The sequence below is a fragment of the Nipponia nippon genome, unplaced genomic scaffold, assembly GCF_047370975.1.
Source record: "Nipponia nippon isolate SJK-2023a ecotype South Korea unplaced genomic scaffold, ASM4737097v1 scaffold_2, whole genome shotgun sequence".
In the NCBI taxonomy this organism is placed as follows: domain Eukaryota; kingdom Metazoa; phylum Chordata; class Aves; order Pelecaniformes; family Threskiornithidae; genus Nipponia; species Nipponia nippon.
The window spans coordinates 130,362,160-130,382,345 of NW_028262336.1; the positions used below are offsets into that span (position 1 = coordinate 130,362,160).

General features: G+C 66.4%; 1 protein-coding gene across 1 annotated transcript; it reads right to left on the reverse strand.

Annotated features, from left to right (window-relative positions):
* Window positions 1-555: 555 nt before the first annotated feature.
* On the reverse strand, window positions 556-20,186 carry ARRB1 (arrestin beta 1). The gene is made up of 16 exons (XM_087757423.1): window positions 19,933-20,186; window positions 10,737-10,767; window positions 9,822-9,882; window positions 9,164-9,208; window positions 8,487-8,683; window positions 7,531-7,590; window positions 7,356-7,423; window positions 6,251-6,386; window positions 6,080-6,164; window positions 5,918-5,990; window positions 5,110-5,247; window positions 4,817-4,900; window positions 4,375-4,398; window positions 3,287-3,357; window positions 2,942-2,993; window positions 556-2,138 (listed from the first exon to the last, which is right to left on the reverse strand). Exons 1-16 carry the CDS (start codon window positions 19,950-19,952, stop codon window positions 2,027-2,029), a joined length of 1,257 nt encoding a protein of 418 aa, XP_087613549.1. The 5' UTR covers window positions 19,953-20,186; the 3' UTR covers window positions 556-2,026.

Below are 20,186 nucleotides of genomic sequence, written 5' to 3' on the forward strand. Positions count from 1 at the left end.
CAGTTCGCCCGTGTTCCCCCCGTGTAAGAGACAGCTTGGTGCGAGTCCTGTGGCATTTCAGCACCGATTTGTGCAGTTTCTCCTATAGCCCGAAGCTTGCAGAGTTCACACGCGCGGACATTTGGTGCGAGCTGAGGACAGGAGCCAGGCTGGCATTTACCCGCTGCGTCTGGGTGAGCCTGGAAGCCAGGGCACAGCGGGGAGCAGGGACAGACGCTGGCCCAAGTCTCCTACAGCCAGATAAAGGGGTTTTGGAGGGGCAGCCGAGGCAGACATCGAGTCCCAGAGACCAGGCAGGGGTGCTGGAAACACTGGGGCTGGAGATGGGATGCTGCTGGAGATGTACTTCCATGTTAACGCACGGATAAATTAATTTGCTCGGGAGGAAAGGCGCAGCTGAGGACAGGAGCAGCGGGACCGTGAGATGCTGCGACGAGGAAAGCTGCTCTCCTGAGTTTGCAGCCTCCGTCCCCCCCAGCACCATGATTTGTAGAAGACCCCAGGACCGGGCCAGCTCCCCCATCCTGAGCCAACAGAAGCGTCCAGGCACTGGGATTCTGGTTTTTTTTTTGGGTTTTTTTTTCTGAGTTTAATAAACTAGAATAATTTATTTGACAGAACACAGAAACATCACAGATATGGTGGAGAAACCAAAGAAGCAGGTATCAATGAACAGTACAAAGTAACCACTTTACAAAAAGAAGTACCACGCTGCCCATCAGCTCTACCCAAAAATGACGGGGGGCTCAGCCCTGCACCGCCCCGGACAGAGGGGACACCGCTGTCCCCACGGGCTGCTCTCCGATGACAACGCTGACCGCAACGGCACAATAAATAGTGAGGACGGCCTCTCGGTCGGTGGCGGGAGACCCGAGCCCCCGGTGGGGGTCCGGGGGGAGGGATGGGTCCCCCGGGCACCCAGCAAGGGAGCCCCGGGACAGGCACCGCCGAGCCGGGAGGCACAAGCATCTGGTGAAACACTGGTGAGGGTGGCGAATGCTGCGTTCCCCTCCTCTCCCCTATCCCCAAATAGGTGCTTGACCCCATGCAGGCACAGACGGGGGGAAAACATCGACCAGGGGAGCTTTGCAGCTTGTGGGGGGCCAGAGCATCCCTGGTGTCACCCCAAGGCTGTTAGGCCACGACCCTGCTGTGGCGGAGGAGAGGCGTTTGCAGCCTCTCCCAGGGCAAGCGTCGCGTGGCTGAGGGCACAGACCCACGGGGGCTGCGTTCCCCGTCCCTGCGTGCCGGCTCCGAGTCCGCTGGCCTTACCCGGCCCCGGCAGCTCTGAGCTCGCATCCGCCGGGGAGGCTACGCCGGTGTAAAAACCGACGCAGCTGAAGAATAAACCCCCGGGCTTGGCCGCTTTAGGAGGATTTGGGGGTGAGAGCAGGAGAGCGATGCCCACCCATCTCGCTGGCTCCAAACCCCGGTGCCGGGCTGAGCCTTTGCTGGGGAGCAGCGGGGCTCAGGCAGGGGCTGAGGGTCAAAGCCAGGCTCCTGCACCCCGGGGAGGGAAGACATGCAGCAGGGCCAGACAGGAGGGGACGGTGGGCGAAAGGTGGGGACGTCCGAGGTGCGCGGCTGCCCTTTCCCATAAGCAGGCTGCCTAGAAAAGATCCCCCCCAAATTCTGCTGCACCCCCCCTCCCCGTAGCAAACCGGTGTTGGGACTGGACTTATATAAAATGCATAAAAGAGGCAGCTTATAGGAAAGGGCTCTGAGCGCAAGGGGTAAGGGGCTGGACGGGGAGGAGGGGGCTACAGCGAGGGGTGCTGCCAGCCCGCAGCGCCCCCGCCTCCAGCACCCCTCCGGCCGTGCCCTGCACGGGAAACAGCAGCTCTGGCAGCTGGATGAAGAGTGACAACACGGCACAGCTGGAAGGTTATAATTGCTGTCGCCATCGGGCGATCCATAGGCTCCCGGTACAGGTAGAAAACAAAATTAATCATCATACAAAAGAGAAGCAGCCTAATGCACGGGGGTTGCTGGCGCACGCCGGCCCGGCGAGCTGCGGGGGGCTCGCTTATCTGTCGTTGAGCTGCGGGGAGTTTGTCCGCTCCTCCTCGTCCTCCTTGTCGTCCTTCATGCCTTTGAGTCGCTGGCGGGCGAAGTCTTCGAACACGATGTCGTCGTCGCTAGCGGGGAGACAAGGGAGAGGGGCTTTATGGGGGGGGACGGGGCGTGCAGCGAGCCCCGGCTTTGGGGGCACCCACCGCAAGGCTGTCCCGGCGAAGGCAGGCCTGCTCCCGCATGCCCAACCTGCACCGCACTATTTCAGCAGCTCAGGGGGCTCTGAAACCCCCATCCTTCAGCAAACAGCCTCGTTTTTCAAAGCTTTACCATTAATGCTTGCCCTCTGCACCCCCAAAAGAGCCCCCAAATGGGTGGCTGCCCCGGTGCGCGCTCGCTGAGCAAGCCGAGCAGCCCAGGAGCGATGTGCGGCAGACGCGGCTCTGCATCGGCAGCCCGCAGCAGCGCCGGGGCTGTCCGCACCGTTTGCTCTGCTCCTCGGGGCCCGCAGCCCGGCAGAGAGCGGCTGGGTTGGTGGAGAACTGCAAAAACCTCCCCGAACCCCCTATTCCAGCACAAACACAGGGTTGGCGATTAATCCCATCAGCGCCACGCGGCCATGGCACCCCCATCCCCGGGGACACCGCGGGGACCCCCCTCCTCCGACACCGACCCTGGCGGGCGCTTTCTTACTGCGGTTTCTCCTGGTTTTTGGAAAGCCATGCAGAGAGATAGCGAGGGAGGAGAGAAGAGACGGGGAGGGCATGCGTTATGGGTTACGTGCGCGGGGTTAGTCACGGCGCGCCGACCCCGCGGCACGGCACGGCACAGCATGGCACGAGTCAGTGGGTTAGGGGGTGCAACGCAACTCTGTCAACGCTTTGTGTTCCCACACAGACCCTGTCGGGGGCCGCGTTTTGTCTCTTACTTTGTGTCCAGCTCTATCAGGTTTGTATCTATGGGCGCTTCGTTCTCCGGAACTGGGAAGAGAGGGAAGCATGGCACAGGGTTAGTCACCGCAGACACCGGGGTGGCCACCGCCATCCCACCGGCTGGGTGCGACCCCCCCCCCACCCCGGGGTTTGGCTGCACCGGGAGGATGGGGGGAAAACCCATGGTTTAGCCCCCCAGGACTTGCTGCCCAGCAAACAGGGCACCGTGGGCTCGATGGGAGCCGACATCTCCATCGGGCACCGCGCAGCCCCGCCGGCACGGAGCGGAGAGCGGTCTGACCCCTCTGCCCACCGCCACCCCCCCAGGGCCGGCCGCTCACCGTCCCGGTGTGCCGGTTCCTCCTTCGGTTTGGGATGCATCAGCGTGAAGGGCAGCTCCACTGCGACGTCGCTGCAAGAGATGCCGGGGTAAAGCACGGGGCTGCCTGCGCTTTGCAGGCAGAACAGGGCGAATTGGGGGCGGGGGCAGAGCAGCACCCCACATTTCAGCTGCCGGGGAGACCACAAAGCCAGGCAAAGCCCTGTATTATCCTCCGCGTAGCCTCTTTGCGGCCATCGCGCCTCCTGCTCGGGCTTGACCCCATGGTTGGGGATCAGCAAAACCCCCCTGAGGGCTGGAGAGAGGGGATCAGCGCAGCAAAAATCTGCCGTTTAGCAGCTTAGCAGCATCTGGGGAGCCAAATCCCCCGGGTTTAGGCTAGGTGCCGGCAGCACCGTGTGAACGGCAGCAGGGTCCGGGTGCCCCCGGCGCTGCGGGGGGGATGGAGGCGGTGCACTGAGTTTGCCAGCGCTCAGCGGGCAGAGCGATGGCGGGGTGGGACAGCCCGAACGCGGCCCCGAGCTCCTGCGGGGCCAGGGTAGGACGGAGCTCTGCCTCTCCCACCCGTGAGCGTGCCGTGGCGGGGGGAAACGCGTGTTGTGTGTGTCCCCTACAGCCCCAGCATCCCCCGGGAATGGCCAGCGGGCACGGGGAGCCGTGGGACCCTGCTGGAGGGGAGCGATGGGAGGATGGAGACCGGGAAAGCCCCGGAGGCTCTCCTCCCCAGGGCGGGAGATGCTCAGCCCCGAGGAGCCACCCCCGTGCTCTGCTCGCTGTCCCCAGCAGCACCCACGGGCCCTTCTCGCACCGGCCCCGCTGCTCTGGCACGGGACGGGGGGATGCAGGACCCGGCCCCTGCTGGCATCCCCAGCCCCACCACTCCTCAGCCCCAGCACCCCGGCCCCGTCTCTGCGGGCTGCCTCCTTCGGGCTGCCTCCTTCACCTCCTCCTTCACCGGCTAGGTGACCCCAAAGGCGGTGGCATCCCGAGGACGAGCGTGGGGCCGGGGACCGAGGGGCCGGGGGGTGCGATGGGGTGCCGCGGGGGCAATTTGGGGGCGGGGGGGGGGGGGAGCGGCACGGGCGTTACCTGGAGGCGAGGTCTCCCAGCAGGCTGGCGTGGGTCAAAGGAGACAACACGTTAGTCACCGCTCCCCAGGGACATGTGACCCCCCCCACCCCGTGTCCCCCCATGCTGCCGAGCCCCAGGAGGGGCCTGGGGGGCGACGGGGCCCATCGGGGGCACGGGAGGGCTGCAAGCAGGGCCCCATCCTGCAAAAGGTGCTGCAGCACCGAGAAGGGGGGGAGCGGGGTTGTTGTCAGGACTAATGACCCCCCCCCCAGCAATGGCCACGCCGGTGTCCCCAGAAAGGGCCACCTTGCCCAGGGCTGGGCTCTGCCGCAGCTTCGCCACCCCCCCGCCCCGGGAACCAGGCAGCATGCCGGGGGGGACGCGCCGAGGCCGGGCCCAAGCCCAGAGCAGAGCAAGGGAAGAGAGGGGGTGCAGCACGGGGGGTCCCCCCAACACTCACCCTCCTCGGGACACCACCAGCTTCACCTTCACCTTGTAGGAGACGATAATGCCCAGGATCTCCTTGTTGGCTCCGTCTCTTAACCTGGCGGAAGGGGCAGGTGGGGATCAGTGAGGGGATGCCCATGGGGACCAGCCCCCCCCTTCTCTTGACGGTCCCCCCACCAGGTCTCCTCCACCCCGAGCATCACCCCTGGTGCAGGAGCTGGATGCCCACCAGGGCTCGGTCCTCCCCCAAGCCCCTCCATGCTGCCGGAGGGAGCAGGAGCCCCGGGGACGGTCGGGGGGGCTCACAGCGTGCTGGAGGCCAGGTTGGTGTCCTCGTGCTTGAGCTTGCCGTCCAGCGCCAGCCCCCGCTTCTCCCGGTTGTTGGCGAGGAAGGGGGTCAGGGTGTAGACTTTGCAGAACGTCGAGCTGGGGGCCACCATGTCGCTGGGGACAACAGCCACCATCAGCCAGAGCCCTGTGGCACCCCTGTGCAGCTCCCCCCACATCTCCAACAACCCCACGGGCCACCCTGGACATCCCCATCCCAACCGCAGCCCAGGCAACATCTCTGTCCCAGGCTAAGCCTGGAGAACATCTCCATCCCACACCCAGCCTAGAAGACATCTCCATCCCAGCCCCAGCCTGGAGAACATCTCTGTCCCATGCCCAGCCTAGAAGATATCTCCATCTCAAGCCCAGCCTAGTGAACACCTCCATCCCAGCTCCACACCCAGCCCAGACATCTCCATCCCAGCATGGTGAACATCTCCATCCCAGCATGGTGAACACCTCCATCCCAGCTCCACACCCAGCCCAGACCTCTCCATCCCAGCATGGTTGAACATCTCCATCCCAACTCCAGACCCAATGCAGCAGACACCTCTGTCCCTGCCCCAGCCTGGAGTTCATCTCCAGCTGGGGGGACGCAGAGGGTGACACCCCCCAGAGTGCCATCAAAAAAAGGGTCTCCATCTCCCCGCTCCTCCCACCAGGACCTGCTCGCTGAATGCAACATCCCACTGCTTTGAAGGTGCTGCACTGTGGCAGGAGTCCTCCAAGGCTCCTCCGAGGTCCCTGGGGCCCCTCGCGATGTCCCTGAGCAGCCGGTACTCACTCGGCGTCCTCCACGGCCACCGGGCACTTGTACTGGGCGGTGTTGAAGAGGCAGATGTCGGCGTACTGGCGCACTGGGGCGAGAGATGGGGAGACGTGGGTCAGGGAGGGCCCCCGCGGGGACGGGGACGGCGGCCGGGGGGGAGCAAGCCCCACTCCTCACCTGAGATTTTGATCTTCTTCACCGTCTTGTTGGTGTTGTTGGTGACATGGACGTTGACGCTGATGGGCTCTCCGTGGTAGTAGATCTGCAGGGAGCAGATTGGGGGGACGGTGATGTCCCCGTCCTCACGGGGGTCCCCCCGCCGGTGTCCCCTCCCCAGTCCTCGCCCACCTCCTTGTCCAGGGACGCCTCGAGGTGCAGCGGTTTGTCCGACATGAGGAACTGCCGGGTGGTCTCTGCCATGGGCTGGGGGCCGGGTCGCTCCGGCGCGTACTGGACCTTGCGGATCACCAAGCGCACCGAGTTCCTGGGGGGGATGGCGAGAGGAGAACCCAGACGTCCGGCTGCCTGCAGGCCGCTCTGCCCGCAGGCTGCCCTCTTTCTTGGCCCGTTTTGGGGTCAAATCCCTCTTTTCTTTTGGTCTGCTGGGTCAGGAGAAGGATGTCGTGGGAGGTCCCGGCTGGATGCCCAGCTCGCCTGGGCTGCGAGGGGGCAGCCCCGTGGCCGTGCCAAGCTGCCCGTGTGGCCCCACATAATGGCAGGGCTGGGCTCCTCGCCTGCAGCGCAGTGGTAGATGTCTCCATCCCAACCCCTAGATCATCTCTCACCCGTCCCTACCCTGGAGAGCATCTTCATCCCAGCTCCATCCTGGGGAACACTGTCCTGGAGAGCATCTCCATCCCAACCCCAGCCTGGAGGACATCTCTGTCCCAGCCTCAGCCTGGAGAACATCTTCATCCCAGCCCCAGCTTGGAGGACATCTCCATCCCAGACCCAGTCCAGGGAACATCTCTGTCCCAGCCCCAGTCTAGAGGACATCTCCATCCCAGACCCAGCCTGAAGGACATCTCTGTCCCAAGCCCAGCCTGGTGGACATCTCCATCCCAGGCCCAGCCTAGGGAACATCTCTGTCCCAGCCCCAGCCTGGAGGACATCTCCATCCCACGCCCAGCCTACAGGACATCTCCATCCTAGGCCCAGCCTGGAGGACATCTCTGTCCCAGCTCCATCCTGGAGAACATCATCATCCCAACCCCAGCCCCAGTCTAGCAAACATCTCTGTCCCAGCCCCATCGTGGAGGACATCTCCATTCCAGCCCCATCCTGGGGCCACCTCCGTCCCAATCCCATCCTGGAGGACATCTCCATCCCATCCCCATCTCACCCACCGTGGGTAGCAAACCGGGGTGCCCCTTTCCCACTGCCGGGTCGCAGCCCCTGCCAGCACCCCGAGGATGCTGCTCCCACCCAGGTTGGATGGATCCTCTCTGCTCACCTCTTGTGGATTTTCTCCTCCAGGTTCTCCGCACAGAAAGCTTTGACTTCATAGTCCACACCGCAGGCCTGGAAACCAGGAGGGGGCAGAGAAGGAGGCGGAGAAACTCCTCTGCACCCCGCAAAGAGGTGACCCCAACCAATGGCCGGCGGCACAAGGACGGGGGGGACCTTACCTTCCCCGTGTCCTCCGGGCCCGGCTGCAGCGTGACGGAGCAAGGCAGGTTGGGGGGGATCTGAAGGGGAAAGCGGGGTTAGGAGAGGAGCTGGGACCCCCGTCCCCGAGCCGGCTTTTTGCCCCAGAGACCCACGGCATCGCCCGCTCGGCATCGCCCGCTCGGCTGCGGGGCCAGGCACTGCCTCCCCCCCGCTGCGGCCCCGCTCCTCCCGCCGCTGCCCGCGCTTCCCCGTGCCCGCGGCGGCGGGGGCCAGCCAGGAAGGATTCCCTAATTGCGTCTCCTAATTGCGCGCTGCCCTTTCCCTCCTGGCTGTATTTCAACCCAAATCCCGCTCTGTGCCCGTCCTGGGCAGCGGCGCAGCCTCCTCAGACCCAAACCCCGAAGGGTTACAAAAAATACAGGATTTTGGGGGTTTTTTTTGTTAATCTGGAGGATTTGGAGGAATTACGATTGTTTCACAGAGGGGCAGGGCCGTCTGCGAGCCCGCGGGGCTCAAGCCTGGAAAACGCCACCAGGTCGCCAGTGGCTCGGGGGGGCGGGGGGTGGCTGCCATCGCCAAAGCTGTGAGGGGGAAATTGGGGGTGCGGGGACACAAAGGGGGGGTCTGCCCCCACCCCGCTCCCCGACAGAGCCGCCTCGGCTCTGCTTCGCTTTGAGGGAGCCCCCCAGGTCGGTGTCACCGCCCTGGTCATGCTCAGGGCATGGACCCCCTGTGCCGGCATGCACCCCGTGCCTCAGTTTCCCCACTGGTGGCTGCTTTTCCTCCCGAGTTTTAAGACCCACTGCATTTTCCATAACATCCAGCTGCGTTTTCACCATGGGTGGCAGCATCTCCCCCCCAGGCACGACCTTACGGGGCCAGAGGGGACCTCAGTGTCCCCGGGCAGGGACACCATCCCCTCCAGCAGCTAGGGAAGAGCACCCAGGAGCATCGCCACCCGCTGCCACCCTACCTCGAAGGTGAAGGGGTAGGCGTGCTCGCCCAGCTTCTTGATCAGCCGCTCCTGCAGCCGCGTCAGGGGCTTCTTCTCCTCGGGGACCGGGGGGAAGGCCTGGGCGTTGGCCACGAAGAGGTCCTTGCGGAAGGTCAGCCCCAGCACGTCCAGGTCCTCACGGCCATAGCGGAAGGCGCAGGTCAACGTCACGAAGACTGGGGAGGGTGGCAAGGGGTGGAGGTTGGTGGCAGGGTGGCATCATGGTGTGGTGGGATCACGGCATGGGGACATCATGGGATGGTGGTATCATGGCATGATGGTATCATGGCATGGTGCCATCACAGCACGGCTGCATCATGGCATGGTGGTATCACGGCGTGGTGGCATCATGAGATGATGGCATCATGGCTCATCCCAGTCTCACCAGCACCGGGAAGCGGTGGTGGCTCCCAGGAGGTGCGATGGTTGGGGAGATGGGGACACAGCCCATGGACCAGCCTTGGGGTGCCCACCACAGGACCCCCATCCTCTGCAGGACAGGGGACCCAACGCGGGGACAAGGGGGCTGGAAAACGTCACCCGAGGGCCCAGAGATGCCAATGCTGGGGCAGGGCCACGCGGGGACACTGGCTGTCCCTTGTGGCGGTGCCACCTCCACGGCCCCAGGCCCGAGGGACCCCGCAGGGAGCCGTTACCTTTTCTCTCCTTCAGGTACTCGGGATCCACCAGCACCACTCCGTCTGCAAGGGAACACCGCAGGGTCAGAGGACACGCCGGCAGGGACGGGGGGACACGCCAGCAGGGATGGGGGGACATGCCACAGGGTCAGGGGGACGTGGCAGCAGGGGTGGCGGGGGACACGGTGGCAGGAGGGGGACAGGCTGCACCCGCCGCACACAGGGGACAAGCGAAGACGTGGCAGGGGCCGCGCCGGGGACCCCGGGTGCCCAGCTCCGCACGTGCAACCAGCCACGCGGCTGCCGCTGGAGATGGATATATCTCGATATTTATACGTATTTTTTAATTTCTGGATATTTTTAAAGCCGCCTCTCTGCAGGAGGAGAGAGGGGGGGATCCGGGCTCTGCCTCCCGGGGTAACTCATCCACGGAAGCTGCAGGCATCTTAAATGAGTAATAAAATGTGAATATTATCCCAAATGGGCTGTTTTCTGCCTCCTCTGGCGCCTCCCTCCTCTGTCCCTTCAGGACGCAGCCAGCGGATGGGGACGGCCCCGGGGCATCTCCCGGGGGTCCCTGCTCCCCAAAACCCCTTCCTCCCACCGACGCAAGCCCAAGCGAGCCCAGCCCACCCCGGCGCGCCCCCCCCCAAACCGAGCTCCCGGCCCCACGTACCCACGGGATCCACCACGTCGATGTGATCCACGAAATCCCTCTTCCCCAGGTAGACGGTGAGCTGCGGGGAGGGACGGGGGTCAGGGATTCCTGGGGCCGGATCCCTGCCAGCAGAGCTCCGGGGGTGTCCTGGGGTCACCACCCGCTGGGGTCCATCACCCCCAGGGTCCCCACGAGCAACCCCGTCCCTGCGGCACCCAAAAACCAGCCCCATCCCAGCCCAAGCCTGAAACCCCTCCAGATGTCCCCAGACCTCGTGGCATCTGGAGGCACATCAGCATCTGGGGACACCTGGGGACACTTGTCCCTGTGGGTCTTGCCGGTGGGGCAGGGCTGAGCCCCATGACATCACACTCCCGGCTTTCTCCTGATGGGGAAACTGAGGCATGGGGCACAGGCACACCACCCAGGGGTCAGGAGGAGCATCCCTGCCGGGAACGCCAGGGGATGCCGGGCATGATGGAGAGGAACGCCAGCTCCAAGCTGGGAGCGAGCCCCGGTGCCGGTGCACGCTGCGGCTCGGCCGGTCCCTGGCTCGCTGGCTCGGCATCCCTGGCACCGAACCCGATTTGCCTCCCGCCGTGCAGCCCCAGCAATCCCAGCTGGATCCCAGCTGGAGCTGGTGAGCCCCTCACCCCAGCACCCGTCTGCTCAACCCCATGGGGAGGCTGCAGGCAGCTCCACCACCCCCTGACCTTGGGCAAGCCCCCCCCAACCCTGCTGTGCCTCAGTTTCCCTCCCCGTCGGTGTGGCAGGCTGCTCGGGCAGCTGGCAGGGCACCTTTGGGCTGCGGGTAGGTGCCCGTCTCCCGCTCCTGGCTGTGCCTGCGGGATTTGGTGGGGGGTCACCCCTGGGAGCCCCAGCTCTCCCCGCTTCCCCCCCCATCTCCCCGGGGAGCTCCGGCCTCCCACTTACCTTCCCGTTGGGACTGGCTTTCTTAAACACCCTGCAAAAGAGCAAAGCGAGGGGGCGGTTAGCGGCCGGGACACCCATGGGTGCTGCGGGATGCGTTCGCATCACGCCAAGGCAGCACCGGGCAGGTCACAGCACCCGATCCCGTACGGCACGGGACCCACGATGCCGGCCCCATATGGCGCTGCGGGGCACAGGCCGACGGCACCCGACCCTACATACCAGAAGGCAGCACCAGCCCCAGCCCCGTGCCTCAGTTTACCACCCAGGCAGCGCGCTGGGGCGCGGAGGCAGGGCCGGACGCCTTCCCGCAGGGCAGTTATGCCAGGGAGGGCTTTGGCCCCTTGCCTGCAGCAGGCAGGGCGTCCCAGCAGCCTCCTCCCCGCGGGCCTCGTCCTTGGGGGTCCCTGCATGGGTCTGCCTGAGCGGGACGGGACAGCCAGGGGCTGCGCGGCTCTGCTGCTGGGCGAGGGGGCATGCAAAGGGCCTGCTGTGCAAGGAGCAGTGCAAGGTACCCTGCAAGGTGCAGCGCAAGGTGCCTGCAAAGGCCTGGCTGTGCAAGGTACCGTGCAAAGTGCTGCACAAGGCGCCATGCAAAGGCCCTGCCATGCAAAGTGCCATGCAAAGTGCCATGCAAGGTGCCGCGCAAAGGCCCTGCCATGCAAGGCGCAGTGCAAGGTACCATGCAAGGGGCTGCACAAAGGCCCTGCCATGCAAGGAGCAGTGCAAGGCACCATGCAAAGGCCCTGCTGTGCAAGGTACCGCGCAAGGTGCTGTGCAAGGTGCCGTGCAAAGTGACATGCAAAGGCCCTGCTGTGCAAGGTGCTGTGCAAGGTGCTGTGCAAAGGCCCTGCCAGGCAAGGTACAGTGCAAGGTACCATGCAAAGGCCCTGCCGTGCAAGAAGCAGTGCAAGGTGCCGTGCAAAGGCCCTCCCATACAAGCTGCAGTGCAAGGTACCACGCAAGGTACTGCACAGAGGCCCTGCTGTGCAAGGAGCAGTGCAAGGCACCGTGCAAAGGCCCTGCTGTGCAAGGTGCCATGCAAAGGCCCTGCCAGGCAAGGAGCAGTGCAAGGGGCAGTGCAAGATGCTGTGCAAAGGCCCTGCTGTGCAAGGTGCCATGCAAAGGCCCTGCCAGGCAAGGTACAGTGCTAGGTGCCATGCAAGGTGCTGTGCAAAGCCCCTACCATGCAAGGTGCTGTGCAAAGGCCCTGCTGTGTGAAGCCAGGCTTTCTGCAAGCCAGATGAACGAGCAGCCGCAGCCGCTGCCAGCGCCCTGCTCCGGAGAGCAGAGGCGTCGGGAAGCCAGCACAGCGCAGCGCATCGCATGGGGAAGGCGCCCAGATGCCACCATGATGGGCAGCAGCCTGAGGCTTGCAGGCAGCAGAGCCGCCTCCCGGCACCCAGCCGCCTTCCAGCACCTTCCTCTCGGTTTATGGCTTTAATTTGTTTCTAATGACTTGAAAGTAAATTAAAAATAAGGCTTGCGCCGCACACACGGATATGAAAAAGGGGGCTGGGGGGAGGCTGCGGCATTGCGGCACGGCAGCACCCTCGGGGACGGGGACGAGCCCTGTGGGTGCTGGCAGCAGCGCAGGACCACGGGGACACATCACCCAGGACGGGGGCACCCCAAGGGATGAACCCCCCACCCCGGCACGTTTGCACCCGCCGTGGCTGTGGGGTGACGGTCCCCACCGTCACCTCTGCCCCGCGGGACGTGGAGCGCACGGGTGGATCCCAAAGCCACCGGAGAGGCGAGGAGAGACCAGGGTGCTCCTGTCCCCGGGGCTTTCCATCCATCCTCCGTCCCGGGGGACACCCCGGGGAACAGCCCCCAGGCACCCCCCTCGCCCCCCAAAATCCCTCCGAAGACCCCACGGAGCCACGGGGGAAGGACACGGGGCCAAACGTGCCACCGCGGCATTGCGAGCGTCGGGAAAGCCGGAGCATCCCCGATCCGCCCGCTGCAGGCAGGGAGAAGCCAGCATCCCCAATCTGCCTGCCGCAGGCAGGGGCAGGCAGGGCTCGCCTGATTTCGGAGGCTGTTCAGAGCCTGCCCTGGCACGCAGCCACCCGTAATGGGTTCGCCTCGGATAATCCCTCCTCGTCTTTAAATTCCATTAGAACCATCCGGGAAGATTAGCGACGGCAGTTCAGGCTGGGAAAAACAATTCCCAGGGCGGCTGCTCGGCTCTGCCGAAACAGCGGGGGCTCCTCCGGGCGCTGCCAGGACAGACCCTCGCCCCACGGCCAAGGAGAGCTGCCGGCATCCCGCTGCCTGCGCTTGCCTGCACCCCGCCGAGGCGCAGGCAGGGAAAGGAGCAGCCGGGTTTGCTCGGCACAAGCCGGGAAGGAAAACGGAGCGGTGCCGGTTCGGGCCAGATCAAACCGTGGCCATGGGGTGGGATGCGCTGGGGAAGCCATGGCACCGTGCCGGGGGGATGCGTGGGCACGCACCGGGGGGGTCCTGGCAGGGCCGAGCACCGGTGGCTCGGTCCCCACACTGAGCGCAGCCTCGATGGGAGCACCCATGGACCTGCCGCCGTGTGCCGGGTGCCCTCGTCGCCGTGCCCACGTGTTGGCCCACGCAGGAGGGACAGCAGCGCCAGGAGCGCTCCCGCCTGCCAGCAAGCCCCAGCACCAGCCTCGCTAGCCCGGCACAGCGCCGGCACTCAGCACGGCACAGCCCTGGGCTACCAGGGATGTCCATTCCCCTGCGCCCATCGTGCCCGGGGACCGGAGCGCCCGGCACGGCACCGCTCAGCTCTGCGGTGTGTGTGGCCAGACGGGGAGCAGGATGCAGCTCCTTCAGGGAGCAAATTTCCACCATCCCTGAAATCCCAGGGAGGCTCCAGGAGGCAGCTGGGATTCCTGGGACCGGAGTCGCCCTCCCCAGCCCCAGCGGGGAAGGGGCTCAGTGCTGAGATTTCCTCTGCTGGAGATTCAGTAATTGGGAAAAGGGGGAAAAAAGGGGATTGCTGAAATTCAGCATTTCCTCCGACCGAAAATGCCTGGTTCTGCCGGGAGAGGACCCTTCCTTCATCCGCTTCCAGCCCAGCCGCCTCCTCCGGCAGCAGCTCCCACGCCAGGGAAGCCCGGGCAGGAGGAGGAGGAGGGCAGGGTGCTGAGCCGAGGCTGCAGGAGGGCTGGGTGCTGAGCCGCTCCGGCAAACCCCTGGCATCACCCACCCCAGCGCCAGGATGCTCCTACGCCACGCACCAACCCCCTCGCCATGTTGTGCCTCAGTTTCCCCACGTCCCCTGCCCTCGCGCGTCTGCAGAAGAGCGGGGCGTCTCCGCCTGGAGCAGGGTACGGCCCCTGGCCCGGGGAAAGCGGGGAGCGCAGGGGCACCCCGGCACAGAAAATCCGCGAGGAGCAGAGGTCTGCAGGGCCCAGGGTGGGGAGGGACGGCACAAGCGCCCGTGCATGCCCGCGTGCCTGTGGCCCAGCGGCCCTGCACCTGCATCCCCTATCCTGCATCCCTGCTCCCCCGCGTCCCTGTGCCCCTGCATCCCTGCAACGCTGCATCCCTGCTTCCTTGCGTCCCTGCATCCTTGTGTCCCTGTGTCCCTGCACCCTTGCATCCCTGTGTCCCATATCTCTGCATCCCTGCTTCCCTGTGCCCCTGCATCCCGTGTCCCCACATCTGCATCCCTGTGTCTTTGCATCCTTGCGTCCCTGTGTCCCCACATCCCTGCATCCCTGTCCTCACATCTCTGTCCTTTTGTCCCCACATCTCTGCATCACCAAATCCCTGCATCCCTGAATCCTTATGTCCCTGCACCCCCAGATCCCTATGTCCCTGCATCCCCAAATTCCTGTGTCCCTCCTTCCTTGCATCCCCGAATCCCTGTGTCCCTGCATCCCCGTGTCCCCACATCCCTGCGTCCCCACATCCCCATGTCCCTGCATCCCTGCACCCTTGTGTCCCTGTGTCCCCACATCTCTGCATCCCCGCATCCCTGTGTCCCCGCATCCCCATGTCCCTGCATCCCTGCACCCTTGCATCCCTGTGTCCCCGCATCTCTGCATCCCTGTGTCCCTGCATCCCCGCATCCCCCCACCCCGAGAGCGGCGGAGCCCAGCACGGCCTGGCCGAGCCCCGGCGGGGAGCGCAGCAGGATCGGGCCCGGCCGTCCCCTGACCGCGGACGAGCCCCAGGAGACGACAGAGGCTGTTGACAAATCCTCTGCCAGGCACGTAAACACTCGGGACAACCCGCAGGCTGTCCCAAAGCCACCCGGAATGTCAGGAACATTGGGAACATCCCACCGGCCCTTCCCGGGCGGCCTCTCCTCGGGAAGGAGCGGGTTGAGTTTTCCCAGCCGAGACAGGAGTTTTTCCACGGGCGGGATGCTCGGCGCGCGGGTTTGCCGGCACCGCGGCCGAGGGCCAGATCCCTTGCTAACGGGAACGCGGCTGCAATTAAATTGGGGAGGGGGGGCACAAAGGGCCTGGGCTGATCAGGGCCACAACTCCCCACAATTCATTAATTAACCGGGTTTTAAGGCCGAGGGGCGAGCAGAGCACCCAGTCTGGAGAGCCGGGGAGGGGGGGCGATGCCATCCTCCTGAGAGCCCCGAGCAATTAACGGGGGGGCGTTTCTGGGTGATTAATGAGGCGTGACATAAAAGCAGGGTGGCAGCATCCTCTGCCAGCCCGTCACCCCCTGTCACCCGCATCCCCTCCGCGGGGACCAGCACCCAGGGAGGTTTCGGCGTGCCGGCTCCTGACCCCGAGCCGTGCCGGGAAGCCCTGGGCAACGCGGCCGAAGGATGGATGCCAGGACCCCCCCGGGGCGATGCCTCCTGCCCGGCCCTCGTTACACAAACGAAGCCGCTAACGAAGCCTGGCGAAAGCGAGATCGATGGCGGGTGCTGCAGAAGTGCCGAGCAGGAAATAATTACTCACCGCTCCTCCCCGGCACCCGCCCGCCCTGGCCCCACGCCCAGGGCAGGAACCCACACAGCCCCGCGCTATGGGTGCAGGGCTCTGGGGTGGCCCCATGCTGTGGGTGCAGGAGCCCCACGCTATGGGTGCAGGAGCCCCGCACAGCCCCACATTATGGGTGCAGGAGCCCCACGGAGCCCAAGACCCGCATGGCCCCATGCTATGGGTGCAGAAGCCGCACGCTATGGGTGCAGAAGACCAGGCTGGCCCCACACTATGGGTGCAGGAGACCCACACAGCCCTATGTTATGGGTGCAGGAGCCCTGCACAGCCCCACGTTATGGGTGCAGGAGCCCCACGGAGCCCAAGAGCACGTGGCCCCATGCTATGGGTGCAGAAGCCCTGCACAGCCCCACATTATGGGTGCAGGAGCCCCACGGAGCCCAAGACCCACGTGGCCCCACGCTATGGGTGCAGAAGCCCCATGCTATGGGTGTAGGAGCCCTGCACAGCCCCACGCTATGGGTGCCGGAGGCCCACGGAGCCCAAGACCCGCGTGGCCCCATGCTATGGGTGCAGGAGACCAGGCTGATCCCACACTATGGGTGCAGGAGCCCCACACAGTCCCACGCTATGGGTGCCGGAGGCCCACGGAGCCCAAGACCCGCGTGGCCCCATGCTATGGGTGCAGGAGACCAGGCTGACCCCACGCTATGGGTGCAGGAGCCTGGAGTGGCCCCACGCTATGGGTGCAGGAGGCCCACAGAGCCCAAGACCTGCACAGCCCCACGCTATGGGTGCAGGAGCCCGGGCTGCTCCCCCACGACCTCCACGGACACAGATGCCAAGGGCCGGCTCCGTCTGAAAGCACCCACGGGAGCAGGAAGGGGCAGGCGGGGACACGGTGGCCTCTCGCACTCCAGCAGCCGCTCGATGCCGGGGTAACCCTCGCCCCCCGCCGGTGCCGGATCCGGAGGGAGGGAAGGAGGAAGCGCGGAGCCTTCCCTCCCCCTCCAGCCCTTCCTGGTGTCGAAACGCCGGAGGCACGAGGCAGGAAGCCGCAGCCGCCGCTGCCCACGGGCAATTGCCAACCCCGGGGGCCCCACGCCACGGGCTAGCAGCCCCAGTGGCCCCCAAGCCCCCCGGCACACCGCTGCAAGGCCGGATCCCGCTCTCCTGCCCGCCCTGCCCTCTCCCTGCCATTGATCTAGGACCTTAATGAGCTCGTTAGGCGCCCAGGCCGGGGCTAACGATCGCTTTATTTGGTGGCCGATAATTGAGTGGGGTCCGTTTGATCTCTGTTGGGAAGATTTACGAGGATTTGATTCCCCTGGCCATCGGAGCGGGGTCTGACGGCAACGCCATCGATCGCCTTTGAACTTGGGGCGGAGGAGCTGGGGTTTTCATGGGCTCTCACGCTAATGGGGCCGGCGGGCAGATCTAATTAGCCAGCACCGCGTTCGAAGGGACCTCCGGGGATAACGGAGCCGCCAGAAACCACATCACACGCTCTGGCATAACCCCGCGGCGGCGGCCGGTGGCTCCCTGCCAGCCGTGCCGGGATGAGCCCGGAGCACCGTCTCAGCCGATCCCAAAGCGAGAGCATCCCGCAGGCCGAACGCTGCCTCCTCGCTGCCTCCCCCTGCATCCCCGCATCCCCCCTGCATCCCCGCATCCCCTGCCAGCCTCGGCGGCAGCATCCCCCAGCCGGGTCGGAGCTTTGCCAGCTTCCTTGGCAAGGAAACACCTTGGCTGTGGGATCCGGGATGTGTCTGGATCCTGCTGTTATTACCAGAGTTTGTTCTCCAAACAACATCCAGGAAGCAGGAGTCTCCCCTCCCGGGCCACCTTCCACAGCTCTTCCCAGCGGAGATCCCTGTCCCGCTCCCGGACCCTACGGCTTCATCCGGGGGGATGCTGGGATTGTAAAGCACCCCAGGGACCGGCCGGCCCTGGCGCGGCTGGATGCTGGAGAGGGGCAGGATGGGGCCGTGGGCCAGGGGAAGGGTGCGGAGAGGTGCCGGTGCCAGCCGGGGTGGGCTCCGCCGTGCCGGGACCACCGCGGCGCTTCCCCAGCCCCAGCCTTGGCTCCGCTGACCGCTGGGAAACCACCCTCCACCGCGACTCAAACCACGGGCCACCGGCCCAGCATCCCACCGGCCCACGGGGGCCAGCGGGTGCCCGTGGGGCTGCAGCCGCCCTGGCTGGGTGCTGGGTGCTGGGTGGGAGGAGGCAGAGCGGGGGGGATGCGTGGGTTTGGGGAAGCTGCAAATAATTAGGCGACGGCGGCCGGGGCTGGCCCAGTCCCCGGCGGTGCCAGCAGCCACAAACTCGCCTGTTTGCTCCACCGAGCCGCTTCCTCCGGCTCTTCCCACCGCAGGGCTTTGAAGGGGGCTCGGCAGGAGGCTGGGAACGACGGCGCGATGACGCACGGAGCCGCACCGGCCGAGCCCCCCCCTGCACCCCACCGAAGCCGGGGACGGCTCCTGCGCCCCGCGCTCGGGGTCCGCCAGCACCCGGGATCCGCTCCTCACCCCGCGCGAAGCACCCGGGGCCGCGCCGGCGCTGGGTGACCCCAAACCTGGTGGCACCGAGGCCGGTCGGTGGCAGACGTGGAGCAGTGACCCCCAAAAAAGCAGGGCGGCCCAGAGGAATCAGCAGAGATGATGCTTTTGGGGTATCCGATGGTAAATCGGCTCCCGCCGCCAAACCTCCTGACCCCTCTCCGGCGGCTTTGGGATGAATCCGAGCGGATTTGGGGTCGGAGCTCCGAACCAGAGTTGAAAGGGAGATGGGGGGGGAGATTTGTCAGCCTAATTCCCCCCCCCAGCTCCCTCCGTATGCGCTGCGTGGGCAGGGAGATCAGCTCCTGCCTCTCCTGCCTGCACGCCTGCCTGCCGCCGCTGCCAGCCTATGGGAACGCCACTCGCCCGCCGTCCCCCGGGCACCCCAAAATCTCCCGGGGCCCGAACCGGCTGCACCCCAGGGATTGCACCCAGGGTGGGGGAACCCAACGGGTGCTGCAGCCCCGCTGCTCCGAAAGCGGGGCTCCCCCCCGCCCCCCGACTCCTGGGGGGCTGCTCACCCGTGCCGGGGGTGCAACATACCCGTTCTCGAGAATTAGGGATGCCGAGGCGGGGGGATGCGGGTGCTGTCGGCCACGGCTGGGGCAGCAGCACCCAGGCAGCCCGTCCGGCATCAACGGGCCCCCACCCCAATGCTGGGGGGTCAGCGGGAGCCCCCAAATCCCATCCTGCCACCCCAAAAGGCTGCAGCGTTTCTGGAAGGTTCTGCCAAAGCAGGGCCGGACCCCCCCGTGCCATCCTCCTCCTCTCCGGCCAGGGGGCACGGCGCTGGCACCGGCCGTGCCGCAGCCCCCCGGTGCTGACGCCCAGGTGCCATGGGGGGGACCATGGGGAGGGCGATGCCACCCCCACCCCCCCGCCTGGCCCTGATTAATTAACAATGGGGAGAGCGGGGTGACGGACAGGCGGAGCGGGAGCGTTAACCCCTCGGCCACCCCTCCGCGACAGCCAGAGCCAGTTGGGGCGGGGGGGTCATGGGAGACACCCCCAGACCCCCGACGCACGGGCTGGAGGGGGTCCCCGGGCTCTCCCGTGGGGTCCCGACATCGCCTTTCCCAGGGTGGGCGCCTTGTGGCCGGGGCGCTGGGAAGGGAAGGGGCGGCCGGAGGGTCCCCTGCTGGCACAGGGGTCCCCAGGCGCCGAGGGCCGCGGTGGCGGCTCCCCGGGCGTCGTGCGCCGTCATGGGCCCCGCGCCTCCAGGCCCGGCACGTGCTCCCGAGCCCCCCGGCGGGATGGGGGCGCAGGCAGGGCCCCGCTCCCCGGGGCCCCCCAGGCTCCCACCCCCATCACGAGTGGGAAGAACCGGGGTGACCCCCCCCCCCAAAAACCCCAAACCCACCCAGGCTCCCAGATCAGCCGGGACGCGAGCAGCAACGCCTGCGAGCACCGACTGTGGACCCGCGGGGTGTGGGCAGGGGTGCGGGCAGGGGTGCGGGCAGGGGTGCAGGCAGGGGTGCAGGCAGGGGTGCGGGACCCGCTCCCCAAACCTCCGCGTCCCCACCTCCCCGTCCCGGGGGCAACCCCCCCCCCCCGCCCCCCCCCCCAGCAGCCCCGCGCCAGATGTCGCGATTAAAACCGGGCAGCCCCGGAGGGCTGGGTGCAGGCAGGCAGGCAGCGGGCAGGCAGCGCCGAGACGGGCAGCGGAGGCGTTCCGGGATCCCCCCCCTCCGCCATACCCGGGGCTGCCACCCCGGGGGGCCCCGCTCTCCCCGCCCCACTCACCGGGTGCCTTTGTCTCCCATGGCCCCGCCGATCCTGCGGGCAGCTCAACCGGGAAGCGCCGAGAGGGCTTGGAAAATTACTGGCTGGATGGCGGAGGGGAGCGGCGGCGGCGGCGGGGCGGGCGCCGGGCTCGGGAGGGCTCGGGAGGGCTCGGGAGGGCCCGGGGCCGCCCGGTTCGGAGCGGTTCGGAGCGGTTCGGAACCGTTCGGAAAGGTTCGGAAAGGTTCGGGGTTTCCCCCCCCCCCCCCCCCCGC